Source organism: Clavelina lepadiformis, chromosome 2, assembly GCF_947623445.1.
Source record: "Clavelina lepadiformis chromosome 2, kaClaLepa1.1, whole genome shotgun sequence".
Taxonomy (NCBI): Eukaryota; Metazoa; Chordata; class Ascidiacea; order Aplousobranchia; family Clavelinidae; genus Clavelina; species Clavelina lepadiformis.
In genome coordinates, this window is record NC_135241.1 from 16,346,957 (window position 1) to 16,362,039 (window position 15,083).

General features: G+C 33.8%; 2 protein-coding genes across 3 annotated transcripts; one reads left to right on the forward strand and one right to left on the reverse strand.

Annotated features, from left to right (window-relative positions):
* On the reverse strand, positions 1 to 5,582 carry LOC143445829 (cilia- and flagella-associated protein 53-like). 2 transcript variants are annotated; one of them, XM_076945161.1, is made up of 11 exons: positions 5,406 to 5,582; positions 4,207 to 4,326; positions 3,682 to 3,791; positions 3,390 to 3,563; positions 2,795 to 3,004; positions 2,445 to 2,615; positions 2,131 to 2,323; positions 1,675 to 1,840; positions 1,180 to 1,282; positions 863 to 1,013; positions 1 to 648 (listed from the first exon to the last, which is right to left on the reverse strand). In XM_076945161.1, the coding sequence occupies exons 1-11, from the start codon at positions 5,472 to 5,474 to the stop codon at positions 559 to 561; spliced, it is 1,557 nt and encodes a 518-aa protein (XP_076801276.1). In that variant the 5' UTR covers positions 5,475 to 5,582; the 3' UTR covers positions 1 to 558. The 2 variants fall into 2 exon arrangements, with proteins under 2 accessions (XP_076801276.1, XP_076801277.1); XM_076945162.1 differs by lacking the exon at positions 5,406 to 5,582 and adding an exon at positions 5,303 to 5,383.
* A 3,198-nt stretch (positions 5,583 to 8,780) lies between these two features.
* LOC143445685 (uncharacterized) lies at positions 8,781 to 14,935 on the forward strand. The gene is made up of 7 exons (XM_076944958.1): positions 8,781 to 8,817; positions 12,101 to 12,250; positions 12,395 to 12,468; positions 13,023 to 13,222; positions 13,333 to 13,443; positions 14,057 to 14,242; positions 14,337 to 14,935. Exons 3-7 carry the CDS (start codon positions 12,447 to 12,449, stop codon positions 14,547 to 14,549), a joined length of 732 nt encoding a protein of 243 aa, XP_076801073.1. The 5' UTR covers positions 8,781 to 8,817; positions 12,101 to 12,250; positions 12,395 to 12,446; the 3' UTR covers positions 14,550 to 14,935.
* Positions 14,936 to 15,083: the final 148 nt, after the last annotated feature.

A 15,083-nucleotide genomic window follows, 5' to 3' on the forward strand; every position in this document is an offset into this window, starting at 1 on the left:
TGGTATTTGTCTGGTGTCATATTACGTACAAAACAAGATTTACAAAATAAGTTAAAGATTCTATTTCACCTTCCATTTTTTTCGGAAAAACACCAATGTACATTTTTTGTTTGTATGTTAAACAGTGATAAAGAAACACTTGTAACCTACAAATAGCCACATAATTTTCATTAAAATTACTGGCAATTGGCAGCCGTTATGACGCAACTTTCAGCTACATGACGAAATTACATATGACAAACAATATAAGGGCGTATAACCTATAACTACAACCATAATGTAAGAAGCGTGTGCGTACGTCACAAATAAACAAAACTTACAATATTAATTAAAAAAATAATAACAACAAAAAATAAAAAAAGGCCAAGACAATGAATGGCATAGTTTATTACTACGAAATTGCCTTGCTTTAAAATCATTTTAAAATTTACGGCAACGTAAATGTTTGTACAAGGTAGAGAAAAATTGTCAAAGTGTGAAACGAACTGAGTAACACGAAAACAACGTGATTAGAATACGCACAGCATAAATACTAAGTCCGCCACATCAGTCGAAGGGCTACTTTAGCTTGTTTCCAACAACTTCAAACTGAGGTTGTTGACGACGCATGGGATGTGTTCTTGTGTGCGAGGAGGCTTCTGAAAGAACCTGGTGCGAAGGAAAACGGAAACATAAAACGATAAAGATATTTGAATTTGCAATTTTTTTACATGCATCGTGTGTTTTAGGAGGTAGAGAGTTTACACTGTAGTACCGAGAAAACTTTAAATATGATAGACGAAATGCATACTCAAGTTAGCATACGTGTGAAAACACAATGGACATGTTGTATTATTTACAGGATGTAAAAACTAGGACATACCGCTTTGAGCTTTTCCTGATATTCGGCTTCAGTTCTCAGTCCTTCCTCATATTGCCTTAAGTCCTCCTGAATGTGAGCGTCCTTTATTCCACGTTGATGTTCAATTTGAGCCATGAGGTCGGATTCGTAATTCTTGTTGATTGCCTTTGTTCTAAATAAAAATATGGGTGCACTTTGGATGTACGCTGTTGGCCACCACACTTCCAGACACAGTGACACGAAATTAGCATGGAACCAAAAGTATGCTGTACCACAGTATACCGTAGTTGCGCATCTACAATTGCGTAGAACAATATTTACTAACTATGAGCTATTACCTTGCGATTCTTTCATCTTCTAATTTGTTATGTTCTTCAATGGCTATTGTCATTTCTTCTCTGTCTCTTCGCAACTCCTCTTTTTCAAGTCCTAGCAATTGTACTAAGACAAAGAGAAACCATTTTCACTTTAAAGGTTTAGTTCAATACAAGTAAATGTAACCTTTAAATATACACCAAGCAATTATGATCCAATACTTTTTGAAAGTGCCTATTTCACTCAAAGTAGTTCATGCAACCCGTTGATAAAGATAGGCAGTTAGGTAAAGAGAACACCAAAAGATTACGTAAAAAGTTGATTTTAGGAATTAATGAAATTAGGTTTAAATTAGACGGTAAATTTAGGTTGGGTTTAGATTACCATATTCATAACATTTATAACAAACAAATTTAAATAGCTTCAAATGTTCAACTTTTTTCCGGTAAAATAATGATAGCCCAATTATTTTCAATTGCCTATATAAGCAGATAAACGTAACTTGAACCAGCTCGTACATTTTTCTTGGAGCTGTTTCCTCCTTGTTTCCATGACGTCCATCATTAGTCGATTTCGTGCTTCCTTCTCAAGCTTCCACTGGTGAATGCGTTTAGCCCACATAGCTGCAACATCAGCATCCACAAGTCTGTCAAGTTCTTTTTCTCTTCGTTTCTCCTCTTCCATCTAATAAAGTATAACATACTGGAATAAAAAAGATAGAAACACAGTTGATATGTAATTAATGTAGCATTAGATTACATAATAATGTATGAACGTGTGTTCTGCGGTTTAAAGGTCTGAAATTAAAATAAAACGTACGAAAATAAGTCGGAAATTTACTTGATACTTTAGGGATTATGTGATTGATAAAAGAGACGAATTGTCGCAACTAAAGTACACATAAAAAAATATAAGCAAAGAATCAGGTGAGGTGAATTGCATTCGAGCATTTGTTCAATAACTTGTAGGCAGACCTGCTGTTGAAGATATTCTCGATATTTCTTTTCCTCTTCCTTTCGCTGAGTCTTCCTTTGCATCATTTCTTGAGCTTCATTCCGTGATTCTTCAAGAAGTTGTTCCAAGATTTTCATATCCAAGGCAAGCTCTTCTTGGTTTTCCTTGGCTTCCCTCATAAGTTTCATTTTGATTGATGTTTCCAAGGATTTTCTACAAAAAAAAAATTGGAAAAACTGTGGTTTCGTATTTCAACAAATTGTTCATAATTGATTTTATATTTGAAAGCTCAGCAGTCTACACCGACAAAATTATATTAAAGTAAAAATATTACTTGTGCTGATTTTGCAACAATCGCTTCTGTTCCATTGCACGAGTTTCTTCCAGCCGTCTCAGTTCTCTTTCTTCAGCTAAAAGTTTAGCTTCTTCAGCAATGAGTCTTTTCTCTTCTTCCTTCTTAGCTTCCAAGGAGGCTTTCTGAGTTCTTAATGTGTCCACCATCGCTCTAAAATACACATAAAGGTTTAAAATGTCTAGTTTCATTCTTTGACAAACAAAAAGATTTGTTACTCATAGTATTTTGTTACCCTTGGGAGGTTTAAAAACGTGACATGGTCTCCTTGACAATCTTAAAGTTGGTGTCCATTTAAGCAAGTAAACCGTAATAATGTTAAACTAAAATACCGATTTCGTTCAATTTGTTGTTGAGCTTCCAACTCTTCTCTGGCAGCTTTTGCAAGTCGATCCTTTTCCCACAACTCAGCATACATTCTTTCTTCTTCCTGCTTTCGTCTTTCTAAGTCTGCCTTGATGGCAAGTTGGTGCATTCGATCAACGCAAACTTCATCCTGGTGACGACGTGATAGAACACCACGAAGTTCTTCACATTGTTCTCTGATATAATAATTGAATAAAATTTTTAGCTTACTAAGTAACGAAACACTAAGATAAGTTTTGAAATTCATGAGTTGTTAACTCAGCGATGTAAGCTTAAAATACAGAATACAGCATTTCCATTCATATCACCAGTTAATATTTTTGTCTAGATATTATTTTTGATGTGAGACAAAAGTTATGTCATTTATCATGATATTTTATAACACAAAAGATGATTCATGAGAACTACTTAAAAATATCAGCAATTCATGACTGAAAGATTTTGAAAACAACACAGCAGTGCTTTACTTGAAATTTACAAACAATTACAAAGCACATAGTATTCATGCATTTTTGTTTGATTAAATTAAAGATTTTCCAAGCATGTAAGCTATGTACTTACCTCCATTGCTGATCCAATTTATCTTGAACTGTTTTAAGCCTTTCATTTTCTCGCTTTTCTTTTAATTCTTTAGCTCTCTCAAACATTTTCTTTTGTCGTTCTTCAATAGTTTCGTGTTTTGCCTCCATTTCTTCTAGGTATTCAATATCTTCTTTTTGAAGAAGCTGGCGTAATCTGTTGCCATATAAATTTCATAATAATATTAACACACATAGAAAACGATGAATCTGGGTTAGAAAAAATAACACATCTACAATATATTTGGTAAATTAGCAAAAAATTAAACACAAACCTCTGCCTTCTTTCATCAAGATGCAATTTGCTTTGTTCCATCAAATCGCGCACTCTACGCTGTACTGTGTTCTTCTGAATTGATTTGTCAGTAGTCCTTTCCCAATCATTCTGTAAATATTATATTTAAAACTTCTATAAAATGCTTTGATAAAATTTGGCTTTAATTAATGCCCTACTGGTATTTACGCATTGAATAACCAGTGCATGCAATACAGTATGTTACCAAAATTAGTTCAGTAAATGTGCAGCTGAGTATACGTTTCAATCAACCAACTATTTTACTTTTCGTAATGAGCACAGGAAGATAAAACGATTTCAGTGAAAATGCACAGGATAAAAGTAACACAGCCATAAAGGCTATAAATGTGCTTGAAAATAATAATGGTAATAACTTACTGATAACAACTTGCTAGGCCTCTAAGCCACAATAACAGATTTACATAAAACATTTTACAAAAAATTCTATATGGGAAATTCTACTGGTGATACAAAACATTCTGTTTTTATCTGAAATTAAACAAACCTTCAAATCAAACATTTTGTTGTATTTTGTAATTTGAATAGCTTCTTCTCTCAAATCTTCTTGTTTTCGACGTTCCAGCAAAATATGTTCTGGAAGTTTTGCCGAGGGCATCTTTGCTCTCTGAAAACGAGACGTTTATTAACAAATTATTAATAAAACCTAAGGCTGCATTCTTGAGATATTTAAAGTTTTTCTTGCTACATCCTAATACCAACCAACGTTTACCAAAGTAGCAAAATCACAATACCATGACCAGCAAATTTTTGATGATAGGTTTATCAATCTAGTTTTGGACGAGGAAAAAAGAAATCCGGTGGCGTAGTGGTGAGTTTGTATGCTGGAAATTTCAAGTTTGAATCTTGCTAGTGTTTGACTACTTCTTCTGTTCAAATTTATTTTTGGGATAAATTAGTCATGAGAAATGAGACTTTGGGCCGAAGGGGATTAGTTTTAAGTTGAATTAGAGTTTGGAAAAAAGTATGCCATTTTCAGTTGAGATTAGCGTTTATTTCGATTTCCAGCCTAACTTAGTAATTTAATCATGAAAAATGAGAGTTTGGTTCAGATGGGATTAGTTTTTGGTTACTTCACACTTTGTAAAAATTAGTATATCATTTTAAGCTGAAAATTAGCATATGTTTTAATTCACAGACTATCCTAAAATTTGCTGTTTACCAAATTCATATTTTCCTACTTTGGTAAACGACGACCAGTAAAATAAGTGTCTACTTTACCGGCCAGCGCTTACCGAAGTAGACAAAATACCAATTGCATAACCAGCTTGCCGTTTACTGAAGTAGCTTTTACAAAATTCTGTACGTTAATCGGCAGCCGGTGAAATAGAGCCTTATAGTCACCGTCTTTTCTTATCTGCTGTTCTCATAGCCTTGTACATAGCTTTGTAAAAGAATGAATTTCAACCACTTATTAAATAAAACTTTCAATCTGATTTTGGTATAACTAAGCATACTTTTTGCAATGGGTTTTGTCTCTTCAGCGGTTTAAGGTTACTGTTTATAGGCCTAAAGGTTTGGCAAGTTTAAAGCTAAACAAATTAAAGCTGACAGCCTATCGCCAAAAACAAACTATTCATTACCAATGGCTTTGAGTTTCTTAAATACTGGTACATTCTTGAACATTAACAGAAATCCAAAGTTAATATAAGCTATTACAACAAAGTTACAAAATGTCAATCTTACAATGGCAACTGAATGAGGGGTTGGACCCGTATATTCCCGAGTACGCCTCTTTCTTTGGGTGACCAACATCTTGTATTACCAGTTATCTTTAAATTAATACCGCTATAATTACCTGCCAAAGCAACTAAATTTAATTAGTAAATTATGTTACTCAATCACTGTCTTCATCTTTTTGTTAAAACAACAATAACCACCTCCAATTGAAAAGCAAAAGGACAAGAAAAACTTTGCTAAGTTGTCATGGCCACATAGAAATCGCCGCTAGGTGACCCTAGTGACTTCAATTTATTCTGTGATAATAATTAAGAAGAAACAAAGCTGGCATCACTTATTATTCAATTAAAATGTGTCAGAAAGAAAAATCGTGCAAATGATTAATTCAAGCCAGGTTTTTACTGTTTCGATAAATTACAAGAGCAAAAGCAGATATTAAATAAGACGAAAATATCAAAACGGATTTCGCTGATCTACAAAACACCAAAATGGACTTGAGCAAACTGAAACTAACCGGTGTAGCGCCAAATATTGACCCCTCCTTTGTGACATAATAAATTTATTGTCTAATAAAGGATTCAACTCAGCAGAAAAGGTGCCCCTATTCAGTGGATGAATAGTATGATATCGTAACTTTTGCGAATGCACGAATACTGGCAAACAAAATACCGCATAAATGGCACAGCTGTTGGCCTACTTCTGTCTGTAAGTTCTGTAGGATACTTGTGTATGACGATTACTGCGTATTGAATTAACAAATTTATTACGTCACAAAAATTAGGTTAATATTTGCCAGGGGGTCACTATTTGGCACGACACCGGTAGAAAAATTCGTTTGTTTTAATTTTAGCATTCGTTTATTTTGTTGTTTCGATTTTTTAAATCCGCGTCTGCTACCTATGTCTCTATTTTGGTTAAAATTCGTTTTAGTTGCTTTCCTTATGGATAATTTAATTCTGATATTACTGGTTTTGCGTTTTGGAATTTTTTACTGTCCTGTGTTTTCTTGTTTAGAATGGTTTAGTTTTTATCTGGAAAGTTGTGCTTTATCAATTTTTATTTACCTTTTCCATGTTATAAAAAGTTCTTCATTTTTACATTGTTATGATTGGAGTTTTCCAGTATCATTATTGAAGAAATCCAGCGTTTGTTTAGGCATAATCCTTACAAACCAATAGATATGTAGAGACTATGGTTTAAGTGTTAAATAATTGCCTTACTTGAACATTTGTTACATTTCGCCATTCGCCATTCACAATTAGCTTTTTGATGCTGAAATGCCAGTAGATCTTTTACACAATCCGTTATGCACAGGTGCGAAAAATGCGTTGTCCAAAAATTTGATGACAAATGAGGTTAAGATGTTGGAACATGCACGTGAATGTTTTACAGATACTGTTTACTTTATTTTTGGCCTGGGCATCAATACTTTAAAAGAAAATTAACTTATAGAATACGGATCCCTATATGCATTCCGACAAACATCGAACAAGTCCTGAATCGTAAACCATTCAAAAGTCAGACTGTAGGCTACCTTACTAGAGGACAAGGAGTAGGCCTATAAGCCTATAGCCTATAAGCTTACAACAAATGAATCATGTGATTACTTTGCCATAGGCTACTATAGGACAAAGTTAAAAGTTGCTGAACGAGGATAGCCTGATAGACTTAGAAAGTTAGATTCAAATAGAAAATTAGAAAAGGAAAGTTAGATTCGAATAGACTTATTTGAGGCTTGAAGTTAACTTAAATACATACCACACCGTAGATACCGGACTATCAGTAGACTGTAATATCATAGTTTTTATTGACTATGCAACTGTTTCTTGAAGTTAGGAGTTGTGTGAAGAAATTATATGTATGGTATCTAATCAAAATATAAACAAAATTCAAAACAAAAAATTTACTGTTTGTCAACATCAAAAAAGTAAAAAGCTTACAAAAAGGGAGTCTGAATTGCAAAAGATAGGCAAAACAGTAGAAGGTCATCAAAAAGTGTCACGTAACTGACATCTTAATTCAAGCGTTTTTACTGTGAAAAGGTGATCTGAGTCATGGATTTTAGACTCCTGCCCCAGCTCCGGCTCCAATCAAGCCATTCTTGTCCCTGCCCATACTCTGGAAATCCATGAATGCGCCCATTCCAATTTTCTTGCTTCGATAAAATGAAAGCTTGCAATAAAATATCAAGGTTTTCTGGTTGTGTGTTTGGCGACCAGTGGCTAACCTATTTACCAGCTACCTAGTAGTCTACACAAGGTTATATTTTCAACTCCATCTCCGGTAAAATATGTAAATTCGGCCGTACTCGATTCTGACACTTCGGCTCCGATCACCTCTGGCAAAAGGTCTATTAAACGGTACTTCTCCGTATTCCATTCTACAAACGAAATAGAAATATTATGGCGTGACAGGTTAGTTTAAGATGTTGTTCTCGCAATAAATGTGGTCCAGGTTCCGTGTTCAATACACAGTGGCGCTTTACAGTACAGTTGTAATGCTCTTGGGCAATGCATTAACGACATTTATTCAGTGGATCTGGTGGACAGTTACAAATGCGGGCAATACTATATCGGAACTTGCACAGAGGCTAGCTCGGTAACCGGGGCTCGGGCGATTGAGAAACATCGCCGGGTATAAGCCGTGCAAAGACTTTCTTCAGTCCGAGGATAAAAATTAAACTGCCATTATTTCACTGAAAACAAATTGTGCGTTCAAAGCTATTTTTCACAGTTTCTTGTTAATCCAACTTAAAGTCGACTGACTCGAAAAGCGAACTGTGATTAAAAGAAAAAACAATAATTTGTTTTGGCAAATAGCGTTCTGTACTACCGCTACCTAGCGAACAGGGTGGCGAGCACTACGATCATTCCATACCTTTGTAGCAAACAGGGATGTCCCCAAAGCGGTTCAGGAAAAATTAACAAAACAGCGAGTCAGCGATTAAAGCATAGACTAGGGCTAGCAGGGCATATCTTTTCAAAGTTATCTTTAAAAACATATCTTTTAGTATAGAGAGTTTAATGGAGTTAGATTTACATTAGAAGATAGATTTAGATTCCTGTGTTATAACATTTGAGTTAGGTCAGGCCTCAGAGGTGTCAAACTCGTTCAGTGATGTGGGCCACCTTTTAGAGCCAAACTACTTTGTTACATTTAAATAATGGTACAATTAATAATTTCATTTACTACTTATTATATTGCACTGCAACTCGACGACACTTAAAATCTTTTGGAAGTTGCAAGCATATTAATATGTGGTACCAAGGGCTGTGCAGTCGAAACTTTTAACTTTGAATTGAGATGTTCATTACTTAAATGACTCCGGAATCGGGACTTGTTCAAGTTAATCAAAGAGTACATTTTTTTCGCAGACATAAGTACTAACGAACATTTACGTAATCTTCAATGCCTACAGGTTGGTCCAAAATAAGATAAAACGTTTTGATGTTAACATTTGCAAATTTATCTTTAAGAACATTGTTGCATTGTAACTCAAGTAGTTCCATTTGATATTTTGTTGGTACCTCTTCAGCAATGGTGGAAAAAAGGTTACTAAAATAGCAAAAATTGGTTCCAGATCTTTTAAATCAGCAAATCTTTCATTGAATGCGTTAGGTGCGCTTTTCAACACAACTCTTCCACTTAACCAACAAACGTCAATATGATATGCTCGACCTGATACGTGAGTTTCATCCAACAGCTTGTTGTATTGTCTGTGGTTCAGACCTCGGGCACATATCAAATTAACTGTTCAAACAACAAATTCCATGACACAATTCATTATTAAATTAAATTCCTTGACTATAGCAACATTTTTCATACAAATCAAGCAAGTGGGTTTTCCTTTCACTTCATCAAAGAAATACAGTGTTTCCTATTTTACCTGCATTGCGCGATAATTTCCATCTACTTTTCTTCTTTTTGATAACATGGTTAAGTACAGGATTGGCCTACATGGTGCTAAATTTATGATTACCAAAATTTAATTTTGGTATTTACACAAGTTTCTGGTTTTAAACTTTATTGGAAGCTGTTAGTTTATGATATGAAAGTCATAAAGAATGTATCAATTCAATCAAATTCTCACTATAAGTTTTTCACTATAAATTTTCACTATTTACTTGGTCCTTTACAGCTGGGGATCTGATTGTTAAGTAATATCATGATGAATGTAATTTGCTAAATTTGAGCACAATATAGGCTGCTAGCGAAGTGTCTAGTTGCACATTGTTTCTTAAATTACATTTTACATTCAGTAGAAGTGTAGAGGTCTACAAAGTTAGTGAAGTGCGTTGCATGCATGTTCAAAGCGTATATGCCGATTATTGTACAAGCATTTATGTATGTCAAAACTATGCTATTACCATCGAACGTTCGGAAAGTCGGCTAGGAAATGCAAAAAGTTCTGCAAGTGGTACAAACCAACCCGTAATCAACACGATCTCGTCAACATCAGCCCAAAACAAAACCTTTGCAAAAGATCAACCTCAACACTGACGCGAACCTGCACCACAATCGACGACAGCGTCCATGCAAATGTTCCAACCATGTACAGTAGTACACAAGAGATCTACACAAATTGAAGATGCGCCTGTGCCACCACCACCGACCATGCAGCCAATGAAGCGTTTTTCAGATGGAGGTTACTCGTATGTTGTTGGTTTACTGTCCTAAAATACTTATTTATTCAATTTTTTTCATCACCAAAATAGCATGATCTTGGCCACAGAATGGAGCATGGTCGGCTGAATTTGGCCAGTTTGACACCCTGAGATAAATGAACAAAAATCTGTGAAAAATAACTTTGAACACACGGTTTTTTCCAGTGAAATAGTGGCAGCCTTTTAAGTACTGTATTCTAAACTTAATTGAATTGTTGTTTTGAAATTTTTATGTCTTAATAACGTTTGCTGGTTTATGGTAAAAATTTAAAGTTTATAGAAAAAGAAAAATTGAAGTCTCTTTTACTTTTTCCCTTCCATATCAGGATCGAGTATTGTTGTGTGATATTATTACCATTGTTGTAACCAAGTCATTTTTTCTGACTCAAGTCAAGTCAACTCGAATTGTGAATTGAGTCAAATCGAGTCAATTTAAATTCTCTACTCAAGTCAAGTTAATGCATTTAACTTAAAACTTTTCTTTACGTCACACAATGCGTTGCGTTAAATTAGTTATTTTAATGTCATGGTTGTTTTCAAATTAATCTGGTTGATATTTGTTCAGCAAAGTGTAACTTTTTTTTAGAAAATTATTTGATTTTATTACCTAAAGCGCTCATGAAAAAATGTGACTGAAGTAGTCAATGACTCGAGCCATTACTATAGTGATTACAGTATTACGTCATAATTTTCTATTACCTCATAACTCCTTCCCATTCAGGCCTTTAAGTCGGAGTGCAAAAGTATAAGAGACCCAAAAATTGCAGATAACGGATAGATTTAATGATGAGTAGTTTGTACAATGTTTCATTATACAAATTCACTGGCGCAGATACCTGATGGCTACATGGTTTGCGTTTTGTCTTTTGAGTAGGCATAAATCTGCTTTTTACAACAGGATCTGATAGTTGAAAGACTTATTTCCAATTCTGATTATGGATTATAGTTTTTAGGAAACATAACACCATATGATTTAAAATTATAACATAGCCTATTGAGCACAAGTAAAATTATTTGTTACACCGTGCATCGACATTGTAAATTTTTAACATGACCCACTGGTGAAAAAGGTTGTACATGCATGGTCTACTGATATGCCTTAAACATGTTTATGTATACAGTCAGTTAACTTAGCAACATAAACATTTCATTTGAAGCAGTTATATGTACAGAAATGTAACAAAAAACTGCATTATTTTATGACACAAGAGAAGTGAACATTGACATGCCACTGCATAAAAAATGTACCAGACAGACAAATCCAAAATACTCGATTCAGTTTTCAGTGCATTCTTTGTGCTCTAATGGTTCTTATATGTTTTGTGTGTAGTCTGAATGATTATGTTAGTTAGCCCTTAATTGCATCCAACAATACATTTTACTCTGTTGTATCAGTTTTTAGTAATGCTTTAGTATGGTATTCTATTTGTGAAAGTTACAACTTGTAAACAGAAACACAATGAAAAGTGCCAATTATGCTTGTACAATGTGTTTTTGAGTGGTCAATGTTTACAGTAGTACACATAGTAGTTTTTTATGCATGCACCTCCTTATGGTTAACTTTTCTTGTCTGGGATTCATATGTCAAATCTAAATTTGCTTAGGAAATCAAGGAAACCAGTAAAAGCTGTACTGTAACACCTTAGGAGTATTAAGATTAGCTAACTGGTAACTGCACACTTATATATACTTCACAATGGAAAGAAAATAATTTTAAATGATCAATATGAAATGATAATACATGCTATTGTATAAAAATGTACCTCGTATTAGTTGATTTTGTGAGACAGTTTGGTCTACTTTCATCAATATGAATTTAGTTCATGTTAAGCAGTGAATTTATTCTCAGAAATGGTAAAAATGTTTACACTAGCTCTAACAAATTATAATATGAAATAACTAACTAGCTGTAACAATTACTGTAACAAAAAGTTTAAAATGAAGCTCTTCGGTCTTCATTTATTTGTAACTAATCTTAATATCTTTCTTTGTAGCTTGTAATTAAAGCACCATGTTTGATTCACTTCTTAACTTTAGGCCAGTTGGTGGGTCATTATTTTCATCAACAGAGAATGATGTCATTCAAATATCACAACCAACACTGAAAATAAATGCATACCGAAGCGCAAGACCTGATAAAATAACTTTTGAAGATTTAAAGCTTTTGCAATCTACGCTAGGAATAAGGTATCTTGAATTTTTTTCAGTATCTTTCTTACCTCTAGACATATGTATCAACCACTGTACTGAAATTATAAGCTATTTATGTTTTATCAATGAGACTCGTGAAAGAAAGTTTGCACCATACAGTATACATTAACTTTTTCGCAGATCTGTAATTGACCTCAGAAGTGGAATAGATGAATACTCTAAAGAAACTGGAATGAAATTGCTGGATTGTGCTGGTATTTAAAGAGTACTATATATACATTTTATATACATATTCACATATATACATATACATAATATACATTTTAACCTTTATTTGATCTTGTTTCAAATGAAGTGCTTATGATTTTGACATGTTAATATGCATGAATTGGTTAATAACTATATATGTGCATAATTTATGATAATTTTGATTGTAATCTGAAGTAGAAAAACAGTTTTGAAATTGATGCAAGCAGTCAATTGCCGTTTGTAATTCTTGACTGTTTTCTGTTTAGTTGTATTTACATGCCCGAACTGTGGTATAAACCCAGTAGAACCAATACTGACAGTTTGACCCCATGAACACACACTTTATTTATGATAACAGTCGGAATAATAAATAATCAGATCATTTATGGTCACTAATTAAACATCTTTTCCAAGTACCCAACAGTATGGTAGATCGGTGCAATATATCAAAATCAAATAACTATACAATGGCTAGCTTTCTTTTTACTATCATCTGTATATCTTGTTTTCTACTTATTTTTCATATATTTTACTCAGCCACATTTTTATGTGTTTTTAGAGCAAAATCCAAAAATAGTAGATATGGAACGCATAGAAAAATTTGATTTGAAAGATATAAGTTTTCTTCCAAAGTCAAAAGAAGCCAGCGCTGTCAATGAAAACTTTGATGAAATATCAATAACTCACTTTATGGTCAACATGTTTGGAAGAGAATATGTTAGAAAACTAATGGTTCATAATGACTGGCCCTTGTGGAAGGTAACCAGAAAACTAATTTTTTTTCTTAAATATATCTAATTAACATTATTTTTGATTTTTTTCACTACAGTTTTGAGAATATAAAGTATATATATACCATATATTTGCAGAAAATATGGGGATTCTTGTTGCTCTTACTCTATATTTGCTTCAAACTGAACCTGTTTGTAAAGTTTATTTCACGCCAAATATATCAAACCAAGCTTACCACACTATACAAGGTAACTATGACATCAACACCAAGATAGAATATTTGAAAACATTGTTTGTAAACATTTGATTGCTGCATTTTTACCTTATTCATTTCAAAAACCTTATTATAGCAGAACTTTGATGTTGTGTGGTAATGTCATTACCAGGTTTATTACATTATTTAATGCTGATTTAAATCATCTGTTTGTAATCGGGATGAGCTTGAAAATATCTCATAATCCTGGTTTCGCCAAAACCTGGGAAAAATAGAAGCTCAGGACAATAAACTAAATCAGCGTGGTCCAACTGCAGGTCTGCGGGCCAAAGTTGGCCCGCGAGCACCGATTTTTTGGCCCGCGAACTGATAGTCAGCTTTCATAGTCGCTATTGTCGAGGAAGAACCTCGACCGCAGATGTCACATTGATCAGCATTTAATAGCTAAATTTTGAACTATTCTAATTTCAGTTCTAATATCAATGTCACATTGTTCTTCAGTTCTAATTTCACATTTCTTCAGTTCTAATTTAAAAACATTGGCCCGCAAGATAAAAAAAATTTTTGATTTTGGCCCGCGATGAAAAGAAGTTGGACCACGCTGAACTAAATGAAGGATCATATCACTCAATGCTTTCACATTTTAGTCAACTGTGGACTACAGTGGTATACCAATTCGGTGTGCCTTGGAGTTAATTAGTCAGCCTGAGAATTTTCCTTGCATTATCTGTTGTCATGCTGGTAAAGATAGAACAGGCATTGTTTCTGCAATTTTGCTGTCTATATGTGGTTTTGACCGAGAAACAATCGTTGATGACTATGCAAGATCAGAGGTACCACTGATTCTGACTAATACATATACTATATTATATATACAGTTTTTTTCGGTGTTTTCAGTTCATATGAAGCTTTTGCTTTTTATTACAGTTTGGACTGCCAGTTACTCACCATGAAATGAAAGATTATGAGGAACAAGGGAGGTATGCCTCACGGGAGACCATGAACCAGCTACTGGATCATATTGATGACAAATATGGTTCTATGTCCAAATATCTCTGCTCTATAGGGTTTCCAAAAGAAAGCCAACTGAAATTGAAAAGACTTCTACTAAATGACATACACATATTCTGTGAAACTTAGGGCACAAACGTGACATTAAAATGAAACTGTGTGTAGTTGATCTTAAGCCATTATTATATGTTTGATTTAATTTATTCCACTCTTAATTTGTACTCAGTTCAATACTTTTCCTATGCAGTGTTAATATAACTGTACAGCTTTTCCAATTTTTGGACGTATTCATAAATTCCTTTAATGGATGTATAAGCGATTACTATATCTGGTATATTGATGATCGTAATATAAAGGGAGGTTTTAGTGTTATCCAAGCATGAAAAGTCTTTTGCTCAATCTGGTGAATACTCTTTACTACCCCAGCCTATGCAATATGCTTTTTGGAGTACATGCCACGCTATTTTCAGCATACATCATGTATATCTTATTTAAACAAAATATCATGGTACAAATTGTAATCCAGTCTACATTTTCTGACTCAAGTCAAATCAAACAGCTATTTGACAGTTACTTTAGGAAGTTTGTTGATGTCACACTACATGCTGTATGAATGATAGTTACATGTCATAGCTGTTGAAAACTGATGTCACTTAAGTGTAA

What these genes read in the sequence shown, in the direction of transcription:
- LOC143445829 (XM_076945161.1), bottom strand. Translation starts at nt 5,474, where the DNA reads ATGTTGGTCACCCAAAGAAAGAGGCGTACTCGGGAATATACGGGTCCA. An exon ending in AAATTGGATCAGCAATGGAG is followed by an intron (nt 3,005 to 3,389) that starts GTAAGTACATAG and finishes TTATTATATCAG; the next exon opens with AGAACAATGTGAAGAACTTC. An exon ending in GAGAATATCTTCAACAGCAG is followed by an intron (nt 1,841 to 2,130) that starts GTCTGCCTACAA and finishes ATACTTTATTAG; the next exon opens with ATGGAAGAGGAGAAACGAAG.
- LOC143445685 (XM_076944958.1), top strand. Translation starts at nt 12,447, where the DNA reads ATGAAATTGCTGGATTGTGCTG. An exon ending in GAAATTGCTGGATTGTGCTG is followed by an intron (nt 12,469 to 13,022) that starts GTATTTAAAGAG and finishes ATGTGTTTTTAG; the next exon opens with AGCAAAATCCAAAAATAGTA. An exon ending in AGCTTACCACACTATACAAG is followed by an intron (nt 13,444 to 14,056) that starts GTAACTATGACA and finishes TTCACATTTTAG; the next exon opens with TCAACTGTGGACTACAGTGG.